At 26.4% G+C, this 19,920-nt stretch overlaps 3 protein-coding genes across 4 annotated transcripts; 1 reads left to right on the forward strand and 2 right to left on the reverse strand.

The window, feature by feature from the left end:
• Window positions 1–1,916: 1,916 nt before the first annotated feature.
• Window positions 1,917–5,350, reverse strand: Scamp (secretory carrier membrane protein). Of its 2 annotated transcripts, XM_015515079.2 has the most exons (9): window positions 5,016–5,350; window positions 4,379–4,474; window positions 4,018–4,158; window positions 3,870–3,948; window positions 3,673–3,801; window positions 3,447–3,603; window positions 3,280–3,381; window positions 3,089–3,209; window positions 1,917–3,006 (listed from the first exon to the last, which is right to left on the reverse strand). In XM_015515079.2, the coding sequence occupies exons 1-9, from the start codon at window positions 5,076–5,078 to the stop codon at window positions 2,887–2,889; spliced, it is 1,008 nt and encodes a 335-aa protein (XP_015370565.1). In that variant the 5' UTR covers window positions 5,079–5,350; the 3' UTR covers window positions 1,917–2,886. The 2 variants fall into 2 exon arrangements, with proteins under 2 accessions (XP_015370565.1, XP_015370566.1); XM_015515080.2 differs by lacking the exon at window positions 4,379–4,474.
• A 389-nt stretch (window positions 5,351–5,739) lies between these two features.
• On the forward strand, window positions 5,740–10,758 carry LOC107166420 (U3 small nucleolar ribonucleoprotein IMP3). Its single transcript, XM_089228777.1, has 4 exons — window positions 5,740–6,032; window positions 6,096–6,203; window positions 7,657–7,863; window positions 10,555–10,758. The coding sequence occupies exons 1-4, from the start codon at window positions 5,896–5,898 to the stop codon at window positions 10,649–10,651; spliced, it is 549 nt and encodes a 182-aa protein (XP_089084903.1). The 5' UTR covers window positions 5,740–5,895; the 3' UTR covers window positions 10,652–10,758.
• Window positions 10,759–13,106: 2,348 nt separating this feature from the next.
• Window positions 13,107–16,316, reverse strand: LOC149055430 (uncharacterized). Its single transcript, XM_089229561.1, has 4 exons — window positions 16,062–16,316; window positions 15,823–15,957; window positions 15,180–15,299; window positions 13,107–13,137 (listed from the first exon to the last, which is right to left on the reverse strand). Exons 1-4 carry the CDS (start codon window positions 16,100–16,102, stop codon window positions 13,107–13,109), a joined length of 327 nt encoding a protein of 108 aa, XP_089085687.1. The 5' UTR covers window positions 16,103–16,316.
• Between the last annotated feature and the right edge of the window lie 3,604 nt (window positions 16,317–19,920).

A 19,920-nucleotide genomic window follows, 5' to 3' on the forward strand; every position in this document is an offset into this window, starting at 1 on the left:
CAATATGCTATTTTGATAAAATTAGGCATACTTATGAAGAATCTTATATTAAATTTTCAAATCTTAGATTCAAAAACAAAAGTTTTTATGAATTTCCAACTCAAAATAATTTGCTAATTTTCGTTTTTCCATATTTTGTCAAGATTTGAACTTTAAATGGTTATAAAAAAAACTGTGACTAAGGATTTTTAATAGTTTTCAACCACTATTGTAATAATATATAAGAAGCATCGTACTAAATTTTCAAGCTTTTTACCCAACAAATAAAGTTTTATTGGCATTCAAAAAAAAAAAAAACCTAAAAAAAGTTGGAAACTAAGTACCTATATCCGTAAACAGTTCAGAACAAGTCAAAATATTTTGAAAATTGTATCAAATATAGAAAGTGTTAATATAAACAACCAGTGAAAATTTCATGTATCTACGGACATTTTTTTTAGAATTACACCAAAAACCGAAATCGATTTGGACCAAAATTGGGTTTGCGTAAAAATTCCCGTATTTTCCTTAATTTTTCATTTGTTTTTCACGGCGTTTTTGAAAACTACTGGGAAATTTTTACTTTTGACACCCAAAGTACCATTCAGGTTCATTTTCCTATCAGAAAAAATACTGTTGAAGAAAATCTAAGCATTTTTACTATCCTAAAACGTGATGACAGACACAAAAAAATAAAAAAACACATCATTGTAAAATCAATACATTCATCATCGCTCTGCTCAGAGTCTAAAAAAAGTATTTGAATACATATCTATATTATTATTATTATTACATTTATCCGAATACTTAACAATTTTACAAGACTGAACTGCAGTCTGCAAGCATAAAACGTTATTCTCTATTGGGAATAATAAAAATCTAGCCCGTCTGACTAGCAGCGCTCGGCGGTTTTATTCTTGCAAATTTAATCAATTATTGATAAAATAAAAAAAAATAATAATCATATAATATTTTAAATAATAATCGTCAAATTATAACGAGTAACGACTATAATTAATTGTTTGTATGCAGTCTATTGGGGGGGGGGGGGTTGATCTCCCCCGTAAGTACGCCACTTAGTGATTGGGCTGTTGTAATGTGAATAGAACAGCATAAAAGCTTTAAAGTGAGTCCGAGAAATTTTTTCTCGTGTTTGTAATCCAATTATTGTAAGGCAAAAATTTTTTAGCTTCCATAGGAACCAAGTTTTATTAATTATCAATTAGTAAATCAAATTGATCTATATTAATTAATAATAACCTAACTACATGTTTTGTAAATTAATATTCTAAGGATATATGCTATTCTAATTTCAAAGTTTTGGTTTTAATATTAATATAGTTAAATCAGCTGCATCCAATATCCTCAAACAACTGACAGCCAAGATTTAAATATTTAATGTTTTATTTAAATTACTGAGTGGAAATGACTTAACAGAGTTTTAAGAATGTTCGAAGAGTCATAAAGAGATTAAGGATGCCTACAACTGCAAAATGGTGGGTGATGACACTTAATTCATTGGAATATGTACATTACACTTAAATTTGAGAATACTGATAAATCGACAAAATTGTAAATAATTGATTATACATTGCACAGGGTGGGGCAGTGAAATGGGTACCTAATTATCTTGTTTATTTAGATATGAGAATCTTCTGTTTCACTGCCCCACCCTGTACATGGTTAGGTTAGATATAATCATAAATTGAAATATATCAATTTTTTTAGTATTTTAATTTTTTAAAAGCTTATAATTTACTATCATATCTAAAATCCTTGTGAAATGCCATGGATAACGTTACATTTGTAGAATGTCTGCTTTTTAAATATAATATATTGTAATTTACAGATGAGGAATCAAAAACAAACAAGTTAGAAAATCTCATTTTGCTAGCATGTTAAATTTTCGGTTTCTAAACATATCTAATACAACACAATAAATTAAAATGCCATATATTATATTTGTACAGTAACTATGGACAATACATAAAATATTAAATGCCTTTAAATATCGATCATTGAAACTATGTACTGTCAACTAGTAGACAGACAACTATAACGCGTTTAAGAAGCGCTCTAAATCCTATGGTCTTGATATTCTTGACATAAGAGTTAAACCTAATGTCGGGTTTACAGGCATCTTCCACATTGAGTTTTTTGTATTGTATTTTAATTGGCTTCTGTTATCATGGTATTATTAACCATGATCTCTATGTCATTTTCGAGTATTTTTGAATGTGACATCGTTTTGTCGATGTTCAGCAGTTATGGGTCATTATTCTTCATGCATGGGATTCAATTACTACACAAATTAAATTCCATATTTTTTTTTTATCAAATTCCAATATAATATATAGTATATATACATATATTTATAATGATTTGATTTGTGCACATCTAATGGCGAATAAAGTTGTATAAGGAAATCCAAGTTAAACAAAACTATGTACATCATTTTTTAAATGTTTAAACGTAGTAATGAATAATATATATTAACAAACAAATTTCTAATGACGTAAAAATTGTATATAAAACAATAAAACCATAATAAATAATCATAAAATATATTATTATGTTTATATAACTCGATAGAAAAAAAAAATGATAATTTATAGGATAAATAAAATCCTAATAATATATAATTTTTAGGACAAAATAATTTGATGTAATTAAGAAGTCCTAATAATTAATAATATTCAAACAAAAATGACTTATTATAATGACATTTTTATCATTTCTGCTTGAAAATAGTTGAGTAATGACTATTATACTAAAATATGCAAAAGGTTAAATGTTGTTTTCAGCTGCGTTATATACATTATCCATCACAATATAACAATGTATATCCTGAAGTAATATTATTAAGTGTTAAATAGAATATATATTGAGAATGCATGATTTGTTAGTTTAAAATCTGATGTTAGATGCTATGACATTGGAAACGGCACCACTAGAAATGACACCGGAACGGAATTCTTCTTGTGCTTTAGCAAAACTGGCGCCAGAGCTACGATAAATTCTATGGATCTAAAAAAAAATTAAAATCATATATCAATAATAGTGTAATGATTAATGAGTATGATAGGGATTAAAATTTATTATCTTTTACTTTTGTCAACAAAAGGAAGTCCATAGTTGCGCCAAGAGAAAAAGCAATTCCCATTAATAACACCAAAGTACCTAAAAATGGATGAGAGTCCTCATAAAGTCTGACGGCCATAAACAATCCACTGTAAAATAACATATAGTTATATTTAAATGTTACGATAATATAAATATTTACATAACATAAACAATTACCAATAACCCGATTCATAAGTACCCAATGCTTGAACAACTGCTATAACAAACTGGATACAGAACACAAAAAAGTATAGCATGAAGTTGAAAGAACTGTCATCTCTACAAGTAAAAAAAAAATTTTAAATAAAAAAAAAATAAAACAATAAGGATTTTATAGTACTTACCGAAAAGCTTTATATCCTGGACGAAACCAAAATAAAAATGAAAGTGGCACTAAAATTCCGGCGTACACAATTGAAAAAATAAATGTAGCTATCGCTCCAGTTAAGAAAAGTAATAAGATACCAATCAATACATTGCATGCTAGCAGACCAGTATGATCTGTTAAGTAATAAACATTTGTCATTAATTCAAATTGTTTAACAGTATACCGATTTTAAAGTAACTTACACAACCATAGATAATATAGTTGCCTGACTACATGTTGAAAATCTGGGGGAATTTCTACACTTATATCCAAATAAAAACATGGTTGATAGCAAAACCCTTTAGGTAATGGAGGCCAATTGTTTTGACGAACTAGAACAATTCATAAAAATGGTATTCATTAATTTTTATACAAACATTTAGAGTATAAATTTTGTTACCATTTATTGAAGCATTACGTAATTCCTCTTCTCTTTTATCTAATTCAGCTTGTCTTCGATCAAGTTCAGCTTTTCTAGCCTAATTGAGTAACAATATACATAAATAAAAAATGTTATAAAACAATTAATAAATAGACAAAATGAATACCAATAAATCAGCTGAGACATCGCCTGAAGTTCTTCCATAGGTAGGAGCAACTTGTGGAGTAACTGGATATTCTTGTGTAGGTGACATAACAGCTGGCATAGAATTAAGTGGTGGATTGGCTGCTCCTCTCACAGGGGGTTTCTGTAATAAAATATACATGTAGGAAATGAAGTCTTACTAAGTTACCTTTTAAGGCTTTAATAAACACTTAAAATTTTACTACAAGTATAAAGATTTAAAAATATTATTAAAACTAATATTTGAAACAAATTACAAAAACACAAAACAACTTAAACTAAAAAATAATGACAACTAAGGCAACATTTTTAGTAATAATAAAGTACAATAGTTATAATTTTACCGCATTGTTAACAACATTTTGATCCTTTCCAAATGGATTGAAGTCTTCAATTAAAGACTGTACTTTATTATTTGTTAGTTCTTTGACTGATGGATCCTAAAAAAAATAATTATAACACATTTTTTCCTTATACTATAAAATATACTAGTAAATCTACATTTTTGTACATTTTCTAGTTTTCTACTAAAATTAATCTATAACATTTACAACAGTTAATTAATATTAAGAATAACAAAATTCACTTTATATTATTTTAAGCACACATGCCTAATGCATTTAAATAATCCAAGTTGTAAGTGTATGCATTATTATATCTGTTAAATTAATAAGAAATAAAGAATAAGTTAACAAGTCTTAGTACTAATTTTCCATAGTTAGTTTTAAAACATGTAATATTTGAATCTCGAAAACATATGTGATGGACTCCAAGTTCAAATACATATATATGAACAATAGACAAATAATATTTAAAATTAATAATATATAATAAAATTGTTACATTGTTGTATTTTTAGAGTCGTCTATACAAATAATATTGTATTCAGATAAACAAATAATTTGGCTACACTAAAATAGGGGCTAGGTACAATTTTCTTTTTTACACCTGATATCTGAATAAAAATATTTGAAAAATTACCTGAAAAGGATGACCCACGGAAGGGGTGGGATCACCAAAAGGATTTTCATCTGGTTCAGCCATCGTTAATGGTTATGTAATGTGTAAAAATGCTACGAGAGCGACACGATCTTGTTATATTTCCGTCACTGTTAAAACAGCGGATGCAACCAAAATTGAATTCACTTTGAGGATAACATAGCAAAAACGACAAGCCTAAACTCTTTAAAACAATAGATTCGTTAACGGAAGCGTGTTTAAATCATACAAAATTTCTGTCACTGGCCAAACGCCAAAGTGCCAAACGCCAATTATTATGTTAATCGACGAAAGATTATAAAATGACGGAAAAATATTCACACTATTCACAATAATGAGTGACGTACGCTATCAATAAATGGAAAAAAAAAACTATTTTACAGTGTGTGAATGAGACAAACTATATTATTGTTAACAGCATTATTAATTGAATATTAGTCGTCTGTATTAATAAAAACGCAGTCACTGCGCACCGATGGTAGAAAATAATATGAATAATATGATTATGCAATTATTGCAATTATTATTTTGATTGTGTGCGTTTGGAGAAAAATACGATTTAATTTTGTCAATTTACAGCATACATTTATTTCCGGAATCTTCCAGAGCTTAAATAACAAAATGTTGGACTTCCTGTTGGCTGATAACCAATCTTCTTTTTATCAGAGAGATTATCTATTACATTATCAATTAACATTTTAACTTTAAATCTTCATGTTATCAGTCACGTATCACGTTTCCGGCATTTCGGTATTTAGTTATTTGATTAAATAGTGACTTGAATGTGGTTCTTTGGTTATTATTAAACATTTTTAAACGTAATATTGGTGTTAATAAAAGTTAAATCCGACAAAACGCCAACATGGTTAGAAAATTGAAATTCCACGAGCAAAAATTGTTGAAGAAAGTTGACTTCATATCATGGGAACTGGACAACAATTTACATGAATTAAAAATTATGAAGAAATACATGATTCAAAAGCGAGAACATTACACTTTGTAAGTTAATCGGTTAGATCATAATAAGAAAAATTGATTGTATATGTATTTGATGTGTCTTAGGTATAATAAGTTATCCAGAGAAATACGTACTGTTGCAGAAAAGATAAAAACTTTAGAACCTAAAGATCCATTTCGAAATGAACGTGGAGCTCAGTTATTGGAAAAATTGTAAGATTGAATTCCAAATAAATTTATTAATTTTGGTATTTGTTTAGTATGTGACGATTAACTATATTATGTAAACATAATATATTTGTATTACTAATTAATTAACTTATAATAATGAAATAACTCGATTTTATGATATTTAATTTGACTAAAAATCTAAACAAATTTCTATTACAGTAGGTCATGCATTAAACAAATACCACAATATTTCAAAATATAAATGTAAAAAAATCTTAAATGTTTTAAAAGATGTGGGGACATTTGATGCATTTTAAAAGGTAACTAATTAATGAGCACCGCTTTGCTGTTCACTAAGTGTCGTGTGATCACTGTTATAAATGTGTTAAATTATAATTTAATAATATATCAATGTATACGTAAACGGGTTTGAACAAAAAAAAACCATATTTTACTAAATATAATATTTAATAATATAATACTAAATTTATTTATTTTACTATTTTTTATACAGTAGGTTAAATTAATTGTTCTAAACATTGAATTAAACAAATATCAATTTTTTGAAAACGGTTTTTACATAAAAATTTTTATTTTTATTATTGCCGATTATTAAAAAATATTAGAAATTTTTAATTTTGACTTCGAAGTCATTAAATTACATTTTTTTCATTGCATATTTTTTTACATTATCTTACATAAACATGCATTACATTTTTAACTAATCATAGATTTTTTGGGTAATATTTCTTAAATAGTGTTAATTCAAGGTAAAAATTTTATTTAAAACTGATTTTTATTGAACACTAGCTGAACCCGTGCACTTTGTAGCCTATTAAAAAGCCTACCTCTTAAATGTCTCAAACTGTGTGTTAAATTCATTACCTCTGTGATCATGCTAGCAGTATTTTTTTATACATATAAATAAATAATGGTTAAAATATACTAAGTAATAATTTTACACTGATAATCAATTTAGTTTATTATTAAATAATTTTATTAGTTTTAACGAAAAAAGTCTGACAATTCAAGTATTAAATTGAATAATATTTATTTAAATCCATTTGGATACACAATATTTTTTTTCCTTCTGATGTGTACACAAATAAATCAGAAGGTTTTCCAACACGTGAGAATGCCACACACAGCTGTCCATGTGAGAAGCATGGATATTCCAAATTCAGTCCACCCACTTGTAGCGATGGTCATTGCTAAGGCTAGTCTCACTGGAAACTGCTAAAGTTTGAATTCAAAAGGCATATCTGTTGGAATCATTGGGATGTATGGCAACGGTACATCTTTACCTTTGAACTTTCCGTTTCAAATTGTAGCTTTGATTATGTTGTTCATCAACTTTTTTATTGAATCCTGGTACCGTTGCAGAGTCATGGTGAATTGATGTTTCATAGAATGATGAACCCGTGCAATTCGTACCCCGTTAAAAAGCCTACTTCTTAAATGTTTCAAACTGTGTAAAACAAAAAATTTTTTTTAGGTATATGATGGGATTAATCACGACAAAAAGGAACTTTGAGCTTTGTTCAAAGGTAACTGCATCATGTTTCTGTAGACGTAGATTACCTGTTATAATGGTTCGGTCCAAAATGGTTCAAACACTGAAATCTGCTACTACCTATATAGAACAAGGACATGTTCGAGTTGGTCCACAGTTAGTAAAAGATCCAGCTTTCTTAGTATCAAGGTATTTCATATTATATCTTATAATATTAGCATTTTTTTTTTTTTTTTTTTTTTTTTTTTTTTTTAAGTAGTAATATTTTAGAATCTGATAATCTTGAATAATTTAGATGTACACAAAATTATAGAAAATACCTTACAAATACAAGTTGTATATTATGTAGATGCTATTTGCCTAACCTACTCAAGAGTTAGAACTACTTATCTATAGTTTAATGATTATTATATTTTAAGCTTACGTTTTTTCTTCATACAATAATACTTAAATCACTTGTCCTTACCTCTATAATTCAAACTTTAAAAAATTATAACTAGTGTTGCACAATTATATAATACCAATATTGGATTAATATATTGATTAACATTTCAGTGCCATAGTCAGAATATTTTTTCTAGTTGTTGCAATTATTTATTTCCTACTTATTATCTCCTACTTTATGGTCTCATTGTTAATAGCATGTACTTTTTTATGGCGGGGTTGCCATATTTTATTTAACTTGAACTAAGACAAGCAATTTTTGTATAATTTTTATTGAAAAAATTGTACCACTCTTCTTCGGTTAACCAGTTTTTACATACAATTTTCGTCGTCACTAGAATAACACTAAAAAATCAGCACTCTACAACATATTAAATTTGTGATGCAAACATCAAATCTACGTTAAAAAAATAAAATAATTAACCTAAAAAATGATTAATAGCCAAAAGTGTTACATAAATTGTTATGGGGAAACAGGAAAAACAATAATAATATTGTTATCACCAATCCAGGAGTATAATTTTAAAATAGATTTTGTCATTCAATCAAATAATCAAATTTATTATTTATCTATCCAAATATTTGCTGAAAGACAATAATATGTTAACATTAATTATTTATGTTTGATTCCGGGACAATTTCTCGTCCTGAAACAATTTATCAGGATAGTGGTACCCTATATTCAAAACCGGTACAGTACTACAGTCCCGGCTAAACTTAAATGTATTCAGTCTTACATTACAATGTATTAACATTATTTTAAGCCATGGATTAATGTTTTGATAGAAGTATATATGTGTGTAAACATAAAAATTAATTTTTGTTTGGATTGTATTATTGATTAGACCATAACTTAAAACTTTTATTAAACAAGCCATAGCCGACCTTACACAAATGAGATAGATTAAAATAAAGATAATTATGAAGCAAATTCATTGTATTAATGATATAACTTGAAAGGGATTTCTGTACAATACAGCAAAAAAAAAAAAAAAAAGAAAAGCTTTTATGTTAGAGAAGGCATGTGCCACTTCCCTAGCTATGAAATTTAAACAAGGTGACAAATCAACAGCAGCAAATATCACATTAGTAGTTGTAGTCTAAAAATAATATTTGTAGTAGATCTACCTATTTAATATTTACTGTCTATTAAAGATCAAAATTACTAGGTATAAAATATAATATGTAGTAAGATCACATTAATTTTCAAGAAATCAACATTATCATCATCAATCATCAGTATCAGTTTTTCAGCAGATTTCTTTAGTTGTTTGTCTGTTGTTAGTTTAAAGTAAATATAAATTTCTGGTGGGATAAGTGACATATTATGGAAATTCTTTGCTTCTAAAGTTTACCTTTACTTAATATATTATCATTGATTATAAATACTAGTATTATTATATAGTATTTATAATCAATGGTATTGGAATATAACATACTATTATTGCAAAATTGCATTAATATTTTTTTTTTATCTCTTATGTTCTAAGTTCCAATACAATGTTCCTGAAATTACAAAAAAAGTTTATGTTCAAAAAAATATTGTTGTGACACTAAATATAACCTTTAGGATTAGTCCAATATTAAAGTAGTTCGATAAAAAACGTTTTCTGACAAATAATCTTTATTAATAATCATTTTTCTATGTTTTTAAGTAATTTTAGAGTAAAATCAATAACTAAAAAAAAAGAGAATAACATTTTTGAGGGAATGACATTGATTTGTGTAAATATTGTCTCAAAACAATTTAAACATCATTTAAATTTACAAAATTTTTTTGTTTATTTTGAAAATTGAACACAAAATCAAATAACAATAAAATAATATAATGTTGATATGTCATTCCCTCAAAAATATTATTTTCTATTTTTTTTGTAATGGGTGATTTTACTCGAAGATTACTTAAAACTTAGAAAAAATGATTCTGCGTAAATGTGTTTTGTCTATGTTGAGTATGGGCCAGATAGAGAAAATAAATAGTGCACTGACATCCTCTTAATAACAGTCCCCCCACTTGCATTATGTGAACCTTTATTGCAAACTCTACTTTTTTTAAGTAAGGTTTTGTGGGATACCTGTTGGCTGTTATATTATTTTTATTTGATTTTTTTTTATAGTAATGATTGCTTGTACTGTACCTATATGAAATCACATATTGTACTTAAAAAACATGGCATTATATTCAATTGAGGGGGATATACAGTGTATACTCACTCTAGAATTTTTTCAGTGTATATTCTCTAAATGTACAATGATGATATTTGGTTTTACAATCATATGTTCAATATGATCAACTTATTATTTGATGATAATTTTATTTTATAACTTAATACAATGGCAATACTTAATTAATTTTAATTATTACTTATATAATTAACTGAAGTATATATATTATTAAGTAAAAATATTTAATACTGTACAATATAATATTTTCAGACCTTTAGAAGATTTTGTGACATGGGTGGATAATTCGGCTATCAAGAAACGTGTGCTTGAATATAATGACCTAAGAGATGATTTTGAGATAATGTAACATAGTTGGTAATTTACATTAATTATAACTGATAAGTTAGTTTTTAAATTTTATACATGCATATTTTGTTAAATTTACTATAAATAAAACATGTTTCCATTTAAACATTTTGTGTTGAATTCATGCCAGAAATTTTAACTTGTGATTTATTTTAAAAATAGAAAAACAAATTTTAGATAAGATAATATTATTTAGAACATTCTTAAATTAATTTAAAGGTTTTGCTACATTAAAGTCAAGTAAATTATTTTCATATACTTACAATTTATAATCTAGTTAATAACTTTTTTTCTAATATTTAGTTACACAATAATACTTATGAAGATGTCTAACAAATCTAGTGTATATAAAAGCTCTATATTAATTCATTATTATTTATTACTACCTAGCACCTATTCAATAATTTCAAAAAATAATTAATTGCATACTATAGAACAGTGGTTCTCAACCGGTGTGCCGCGGCACAATACTGTGCCAAGAGATCGACTAGGTGTGCTGCGATAAGTTTCTGATATTTGTAATTATGCTGGTAAAAATATTGAAAACAGTAATTTATTTCATTACATTTGTATTGAGTGTGCTGCGAATGTTTGTGATGTATCATGATGTGCCGTGAACCAAAAGAGCTTGAGAACCACTGCTATAGAATTAATGTATACTTAATTGATATTCAAAATATACACACTCACATTGGTTTTGGAATTATACTTTTTCTATACTCTATAGTAGGGGTTTCTCAACTGGTTAGGTTTAAGCAATTATAAACAAACAATTAAATTGTCTTGTATTATAAAATGAGAAATCATACAATATTGTGCTGCTACTTTTAAACCAATCTTAGCAAGAATAGCAATAAATCCATTTTATTTTCAAAGGTGTATTTTAATTGTAATCCAAGTTGAAACCTACTTTAAGTTTTAAATAATTTTATCTTGAACATGTTAAAATAGAACTATTAACAACTAAAATATTTGTTTAGCGTAATTTAAAATTTTTATTTTCTTATTAAATAACAGAACTTTATGGTAGTTTATCTAAATAGTTTAGAATCTGAAATATTGATTCATTATTTTTCATCACAAATATATCTGAGTAAACGTTATACATTGATCAAATTGTATTAATCTTACTAGTGTAGTATTTGGATTTGAGTTATGAGAAATAACCCAAATTTTTTATTTGTAATTAATTTTTGATAAGCTTACATTAGTGCTCCCAGCATTAAAAACTTGACCATAGTAGATTTTCTATGTAACTACTGTATGTAGAATTATCAAGATATTAGATTAATCTGATATTAGATTATGAACTAATATAAATAACTATACTCCAAAGACCCAAGTCACACTTATTTATTTTGAAACAATCAACAGTATTGCAAAAATAAAACCCTGAAAAAATAATTTTATATGGAAATTTTCAAAAATAAAAGATGGTTAGTTACAATGAATAAGTTAAATTTGAATTCAATGATAGACAATGAAAAAATTTTAATTATTCTAATAGTGTATATTTCTATTATGTTATTGACTATTGTTATTAACTTATGATCAATACTATCTTAAGGTAGGATAATGATAATGAATTTTTGCCTTATGGACTTATGGTATAAATAGATAATTAATAGGAAATAGCATTAAATTAATCCAAATATTTTTGTTATTAGTTTATTACGTATAGTAATTTTTATAATATACGCACAATTTAAAGTTCACACAAGGCCACCAATTCTATTATAGTTATTAATAACATTAAAATAACTACTGAAAAACACCTTTTAATATAAATGTGATTAAATGATAAATTATTTTATTTTATGAAAATGATTCTGAGCAGAGACAAAATTGTCAGTCACATAGATCAGATAACAAGGTATGATATTTAAAAAATTTAAGAAGTTGACTATTTGTCTTTTATTTATATATTTTTTTTGAAATTGTATTAAAATTACATCTTGTATTTAAAATAATATAGAATTGTACTTATAGTTTGTATTCCCCAGATCTAACCCATTACAAATTGTAATAACTTATGTCTTACAAGTTATGGCTTAAGAACATTATAATAATATAAAAAAAAAACACTTATAATTATAATAACTTGATATGATATTCATGATACATTATTCAAATTCAAATTAAAGTTTATACATAAAATGAATATATTAAACCTGTACAATATAATATTTTTAAACCTTTAGAAGACTGTGCCATGGATAGATTTTAAGAGACAGAAGTGTGTTATTCAGTAAAATTACTATAAGTGATTATTTCTAGATAACATAACATAGTTAATAATTTACTTTAATTATAACTAATAAGTTACTCTTTAAAATTTTATACAATATAGATGTTTAGTGAAAGTTATTATAAATTAAAAATGTTTCAATTTAACAATTTTGTGTTGAACTACCACTTATAAATTGTATTTAAATATTCTTATGTTGATTTCATGTTTAGAAGTGGAACTCGTAAATTATTAGAGAACTTAAAAAAAAGGAAAGCAAATATTATATAAGGTTTAGCTTGATATTTAGAGTATATATATTTTCTAATACTTTTAAGATATAATTTATAAATTAACAAATAACATTTTCTAAGATTAAGTTATTGAAAACTAAATTTTATCACATTTAGTACCAAGATTGATAGTTTTAGGATGCTAATCACTGTATTCTTAGAAGTGATAAAATTTTTTTTAAACACATTTTAGTTTGTTACACAATAATGTTCTAATGAAATTATCTAACACAATATAGAGTAAAAAAAGCGGGTAAGTCGTGTATGTCACTCTGCTGTACAGTAGGTTACAAGTGGGTTACTGTAATGGATGGAATTAAATTTGAATCCAATGATATTATATCATTGTATACAAAAAACGATTCTGAGCGAAGACGGTTTATCTGTCTAGGATATATTATAGATTATTAAAAATTTTCAAATCTTAGATTTAAAAAGAAAAATTCTTATGAATTTCTAGTTTGAAATAATTTGCGAATTTTCGTGATTTTTACATATGTTGTCAAAATTCAAACTTTGAATGCTTAAAAAAAAATTGTGACTATGTATTCCTTTTATTTTGCAACTGCTATTGTAAAAATATGTTAGGAGCCTTGTATTAAATTTTCAAATCTTAGAATTAAAAAGGAAAACTTTTATGAATTTCTATCTAAGATAATTTGAACATTGCCGTAATTTTTACGTATTTAGTCAAAATTTGAACTTTAAATGCTTATAATTAAAAAATCGTGCCTACGAATTTTTAATATTTTTTAACTTCTATTGTTACAATGTGTTAGAAGCCTTGTATTAAATTTTCAAGCTTTTCTACCGAACAAATACATTTTTATCGATATTTATAGAAAAAAAAACTAAAAAAGTTGAAAAATTAAAATGTCAGTAAACAGCTCAAAACAAATCTAAATATTTTGAAAAATTTATCAAATATATAAAACGCCTATATAAACATTCAGTCAAAATTTCAAGCATCTGCGGTAATTTGTTTTAGAGTTACACACCAAAATAAGGAAATCGCTAAAAGTGAAAATCCAATGTTGTAAAAATTTAAATTTCAAATGCTCATAAAAATTTAATTTGAATTTCCGGTGGAATTTTTATTTGTGATAAAGATTGAAAAACTTGTAAGGAATCTTGTATTAAATTTTTTATGAATTTCTAGCTTAAAATAATTTGTGAATTTTCGTGATTTTTACGTATTTTGTCAAAATTCAAACTTTGAATGCTTATAAAAAAAAATTGTGACTATGAATTTCTTTTATTTTTCAACTGCTATTGTAACAATATGTTAAGAGCCTTGTATTAAATTTTCAAACTTTTCTGCCTAACAAATAAATTTTTATCGATATTAATTTAAAAAAAAACTAATAATGATCGAAAATTTGAAATTACTATGAATAGTTCAACTTAAGTCGAAATTTTTTGAAAATTGCATGGTGGATAGAATATACTTATATAAACATTAGGTGAAAATTTCATGTATCAGTATCTATGGTCATTTGTTTTAAAGTTACATCAAAAACCAAAATCGATTTTGTCGAAAAATGAGTGTGCGTAAAATTTCCCGTTTTCCCTTAATTTTTAGTTTGTTTTTCTCAATTATTTAGAAAAGTATTAAGAATTTTTTACTTTTGACCCCTCAAAGTACCAACTAGATTCACTTTCTGATCGAACGAGGTACTGAAGTCAAAAATCGAAGTATTTTTACTGCCCCAAAACGTGATGACAGATACAAAAAAAAAAAAAAACACTCATCATGGTAAAACCAATACATTCATCGCTCCGCTCAGAATCTAAAACTATTTGTTAATATATTATTATTTATTAAAACGTATTCAATGTTATGAATGATTATAAAAACAATCATACACTAGAACATGCATATTGAATCTATATATCATAAATATACATGATCATATTCATTTTAAAACTAATAATATTAGTTCCTAATGACTAATCTCTCTCTTAAACAATTATATAATTTAATGGATTTAATAATTGATTATAAATACTTGAGTTTCCAGATAGCTTTATGCAATTCTTTAAGAGTTTCTTCCATATTAACACAACTTGTATGATCATTTCTTGTCTTACTGAATGCTTTACTGTCCATCATATTCTTGAGTAACAAACTGTTTGTGATTAATTTTTATTAATTTATAGAACAATTTCGGTCATTTTTACAGATGTGTAAAATCTATTCATGGTATCATGTAGTATGGTGACAAAATGATCCTGAAATAACCCATAAGCAACTAAAATTGATCCACAACCCACCACCTCCCTGGCTTCTACCAATAATTTATAACTATAATTACTTTATTTAGTAATTGTTTTCCACTGTCATATTGAGCACCCACCGACCCACCCACCCACACCTAAATATAAAAAAAAAATCAAGAAGTAGTTGCTTCTTAAAGATCACCTTTGTTTTGCTACTCATGTAGTACAATAGAGCCAGTGGACTCAACTATTTTAGTTCTTATAGGAATTAATGACAAATAATCATGCTCCCACTGATTAAACAAATATTTAATGTTCATACAATATTATGTTGATACTTTTAATTTTAAACACATTGTACATAAAAATATTAAAATCTCTTAATTTTCAAAGATATAGGTATGTGAATAACAATCAAAAATTATAACCTACTTAGTGTTCCACATTATCCTGAACACTGACATGAGATTTTCATCATTCAGTTTAGTTTCTCTTGGCAATTGATCCATACGCTGGTTATACTTTATTAATAGAGATGGAAAATATTGTCTTAAAGTATTAATTGTTCTATTTTGAAATTGAAATCCATGACAAAAAATAAATAAATAATATTCCTTTCAAATTAGTGAATTGTAAATATGTGTATCTAGTGACTCAGTACATATACTTACGATTTTTTTTTAATAATTTTACTACCCTTTTTTGGTGCCATTATTTAAATATTTTGTATTGGAGTCTAATGGACTACTTTAAGCCAATTGTTAAATTATTTAGTCATTTACTTTTTTGTTCGTTAATTTCTTTGTCTATACTCTATGGTTTAACTGTTTAATATATACTTTCATCTGGCTTGTGATGAAGACACTTAGACTGGCAAAGGCGCAAATGGCTGTCTGAGGTCTGACTAAATTGACAACAAAACGACTACTAAACAGTTACCAACAACTAGTAAGTTCTGCTAACTGCTAAGTAGTAAGTACGGCAAAAAGGGCAAACGGCGAATCGTAAAAAAAAAATCAAAGAATTAAGATATACATATATATAATACCTATATTATTATTTATTCTTGAACTGCACAATATTAGTACACGACTTTTGGATGGGTTCACAAATCACAGTTCACCATGCCCGAGTACTATTTTCTGATTGGCTTGCACTGTATCATGTCGTCCATAAAAATATAGCAAGTCGTGTTGAAATTACAGTGTTTTGATTGGCTGAACATTGTGGTTACTGTAATCAATGTATCACGTTACCAAGCGATACCAGAAAGTTGAAAAATATTCAACTTATCGTCGTGCAGTAACATGCAGCAGCTTAGAATTTTGATCATATACAATGGATGGGAGCTAGCTACAGTGTACAGTGAAACCTCGCATAGCAGACACCTCTAAATAGCTGACACCTCCAAATAGCGGACATATTTTCAGGAACGGGGACATTTTAATTATTATTGGAAAACCCCTAAATACCGGACACTGTTATGGTAATTTCATTTTGATTTTGATCATCCTAAAATTATAGAATAATCGTGGAATGCCTTATTAAGCTGATGCTCACGGAGCGGTTTGGCCGCGCGCGGTCTCGGATTATAACCAATTTTTGAACAATACTGCAATATTTACAACATTATGATTTTAGCGCGAAATAATCATTAGTTTCTCTAAAGACTTGTTTTAAGCGTAGCATTTTATAACTTTGTACTTAAGCATTTTAAAAATGGACATACTATTATTGGATGACGTGGAAGCCATAGCTGTTGCACATGTGCTGTATAAACGACATCAGAAAAAAAAATATATCGAAGATTCGTTATTGGGTATATTCAATCAACTTAAAAAGGCCTCAAGAAGGTCAATTCAATGTTAACTTTATGGCACTTAATGACTTTCGAGCACATTCAGAAGAGTTTTTCAAGTACTGCCGAATGTCTGCAGTACAATCATTTGACGAGTTGGTGAGTAGCTAAATATTTTATTTATAAAAGAGGAAAAGTGGGTGTCGTGTGGACCAAATCGATCGTTCAAAAAGTTTGAAAATAATGTTCCTCATAACTCATAAGTTTCCTATTTAAAAAATATCGATAGTACATAGTCACAATATTTTTTTATAACCGTTTAAAGTTAGAACATTTACAAAATTTATGAAAATCACGTAAATTTTAAAATTATTTTATAGATAAAAATGTATAAGTAAAATATCCAATTTTTATAGCTAAGGGTTGAAAATCAAAAATAATGTTTTTCATAAATATTTTATTCTGTTACCAAAAAATCTAAAAACTATATAATTAATAACATAGATTTAAAAGACATAATATAAGTATGTTGACAAAATTAGATAATTAAAGTTTAAAAACATTTTTAGTAACCTATTTTATTGTAACTTAAAAATATTATTCGTGAGTTGTTGAAACTTTTTAAGTATATATCAGTACCTACAGTATTACTTAGAGAAAAATAAATTACATTAACAGCAATAAAATTATAAAATATGGTTGGTAAGTTATTGTTTTTCGTATGATTATAATATATCATTCAATTTAAATTTAAAATATCCATTACAGTGAGTAACTGTTACTAACCTAACATATTCCTGTTGCAGGCTGTTACTGAGTTACTTCTATAAATTACGAGGTAGGCTCTACCAACTGTACAGTCGAGTGCCAAGTTACTTACCTAACATTTTTTATAGATTATGAGCGAAGCGATGAATGTATTGATTTTACAATTTTGCATGCGTGTATTTTTTTTATTTCGTGTCTGTGTTCACGATAAGTTATCGAAATAATGCTTCGATTTTCAACTTCAGTAGCTTTTTCGGTTCGAAAGTGAATTTAGTGGTGCATTGGGCAAGTCAAATTTTGAAATTCCCAATAGTTTTCAAAAGTACAGGGAAAAACCAAAAAAAAATTAAGAAAAACGGAAATTTTTACTCAAAATCAATTTTTGAAAAATCGATTTTAGATATTGGTGTACTTAACTCTAATACAAATTAATTTTTTATAAATGACAAAGATTTTATTCGTTGGGTAAAAAAGTTTCAAAATGTAATTGTAATACAAGGCTCCTAAAGTCCTGTAAAATACATTATTACAACGACTATTAAAAAATATTAAAAATATATAGACACAATTTTTTCAATAAGCATTTTTAATTTCGAATTTTGACAATATACGTTAAAATCACGAACATTTGCAATTTATTTTGAGTTGAAAATCCATAAACATTTTAGATTCTGAGCGGAACGATGAATGTATTTCTTTTTAAATTTAAGATTTGAAAATTCAATACAAGATTCTTCATGAGTTCGTGTACTTTTATCAAATAAAATATGTCTACCGAAATTTCAAATTAAATTTTTATGAGCATTTGAAATACAACATTGGATATTCACTCAATTTCTCTTCTACCGATATTGAATTTCTCGGCCGGATTTTTTTGGAATAAATCGATCTTTTTTTTACAAACTGGTAATATATGAATACACATTTTTCGATACATTTCAAAAATGTTTGAGAATTTTTTCTGCGCATGCGCAGTAAAAACTTTTTTTTTTAAATTGCAACACCTATTTTTAACACCATATTCGGATAGGCCTATTTTTTTAAAATTAATTTTTATGTAGGTACCTATCAACTATGGCTCTTAGTTCAATATCAACTGAATAAGAGTCATGTCAATTTTATTAATTAATAATACATTTTTAAACATTTATAAAATCATTTATAATTAATTCTTATTGGTTACTTTTTGAATATTTGTACGAATTTTTTTTAGAAAATATGTTATAACTTATAAACAAGACTATCGTCTTGACGATAGACCTCGTCTCAAGACTAATCCTAGTAACGTGTAATAACACTAATAACCTTACCGAAAACAGGTGTGTTACCCTGGCACCCCAAGGTCAAAATTTCGACTTGAAAACTGTTTGGTAATTGTAATTTATTATGTAACATTTTGTAACCGCAAAAAAAAATGTTGTAACCACATCGGTGCCCCTGAACACGACGTTACAAATTCCGGGTGCCAGTGTAACATTACTTTATTAGATGTACAAAACAACAGCTCAAAATGTTGGTAGGTTAAAATTTTATCAAAGTTCCTCCATAAGTTGTTGTTGTTAAAATTTAAAAATATGTAAATACTTAGGCTGCAATGCTGCATAGGTACATTTTTTTTCACAATAATATTTGTGTGGTGATACTTGAAACATTTAATATGCATATATTTTTATATTTTATAATTGTATTATATTTTACATTTTTTTTTTTTTTTTTCTTTATTTGAGATAAACAATCTATACCTTAGGGGCACAATAAGTTTATATGGTTAGAGAATTTACAACATGATACGCTTGACGTGAGAAGTCATCCACTAATGACACTCAAATTGATTGATTTTTTTTTTTAATTTTTTTAATTTTTTTTTTTTTTTTTTAGAATAATTAGTTAAACAACTGATACTCTGTAAATGATTAGTTGAGGGCAGGGGGTGAGCAAGTAGGTCACGACACCATTTACGTTTT

This window comes from Diuraphis noxia, unplaced genomic scaffold, assembly GCF_037042655.1.
Source record: "Diuraphis noxia isolate RWA-SAM2 unplaced genomic scaffold, SU_Dnox_SAM2 contig0005, whole genome shotgun sequence".
In the NCBI taxonomy this organism is placed as follows: Eukaryota; Metazoa; Arthropoda; class Insecta; order Hemiptera; family Aphididae; genus Diuraphis; species Diuraphis noxia.

Excerpts from the sequence above, each read along its gene's own strand:
- Scamp (XM_015515079.2), bottom strand. The coding sequence starts at position 5,078 with ATGGCTGAACCAGATGAAAATCCTTTTGGTGATCCCACCCCTTCCGTG. Across the intron at positions 3,802-3,869 it reads ACGTAATGCTTCAATAAATG|TTCGTCAAAACAATTGGCCT; the intron begins GTAACAAAATTT and ends GAATTGTTCTAG. Across the intron at positions 3,382-3,446 it reads CCAGGATATAAAGCTTTTCG|AGATGACAGTTCTTTCAACT; the intron begins GTAAGTACTATA and ends TTTTACTTGTAG.
- LOC107166420 (XM_089228777.1), top strand. The coding sequence starts at position 5,896 with ATGGTTAGAAAATTGAAATTCCACGAGCAAAAATTGTTGAAGAAAGTT. Across the intron at positions 6,204-7,656 it reads GCTCAGTTATTGGAAAAATT|GTATATGATGGGATTAATCA; the intron begins GTAAGATTGAAT and ends AATTTTTTTTAG. Across the intron at positions 7,864-10,554 it reads CCAGCTTTCTTAGTATCAAG|ACCTTTAGAAGATTTTGTGA; the intron begins GTATTTCATATT and ends TAATATTTTCAG.
- LOC149055430 (XM_089229561.1), bottom strand. The coding sequence starts at position 16,102 with ATGGCACCAAAAAAGGGTAGTAAAATTATTAAAAAAAAATC. Across the intron at positions 15,300-15,822 it reads AGGATAATGTGGAACACTAA|TTTGTTACTCAAGAATATGA; the intron begins GTAGGTTATAAT and ends AATCACAAACAG. Across the intron at positions 13,138-15,179 it reads AAAGCTATCTGGAAACTCAA|TTCTCTAATAATTTACGAGT; the intron begins GTATTTATAATC and ends CTTTTTTTTAAG.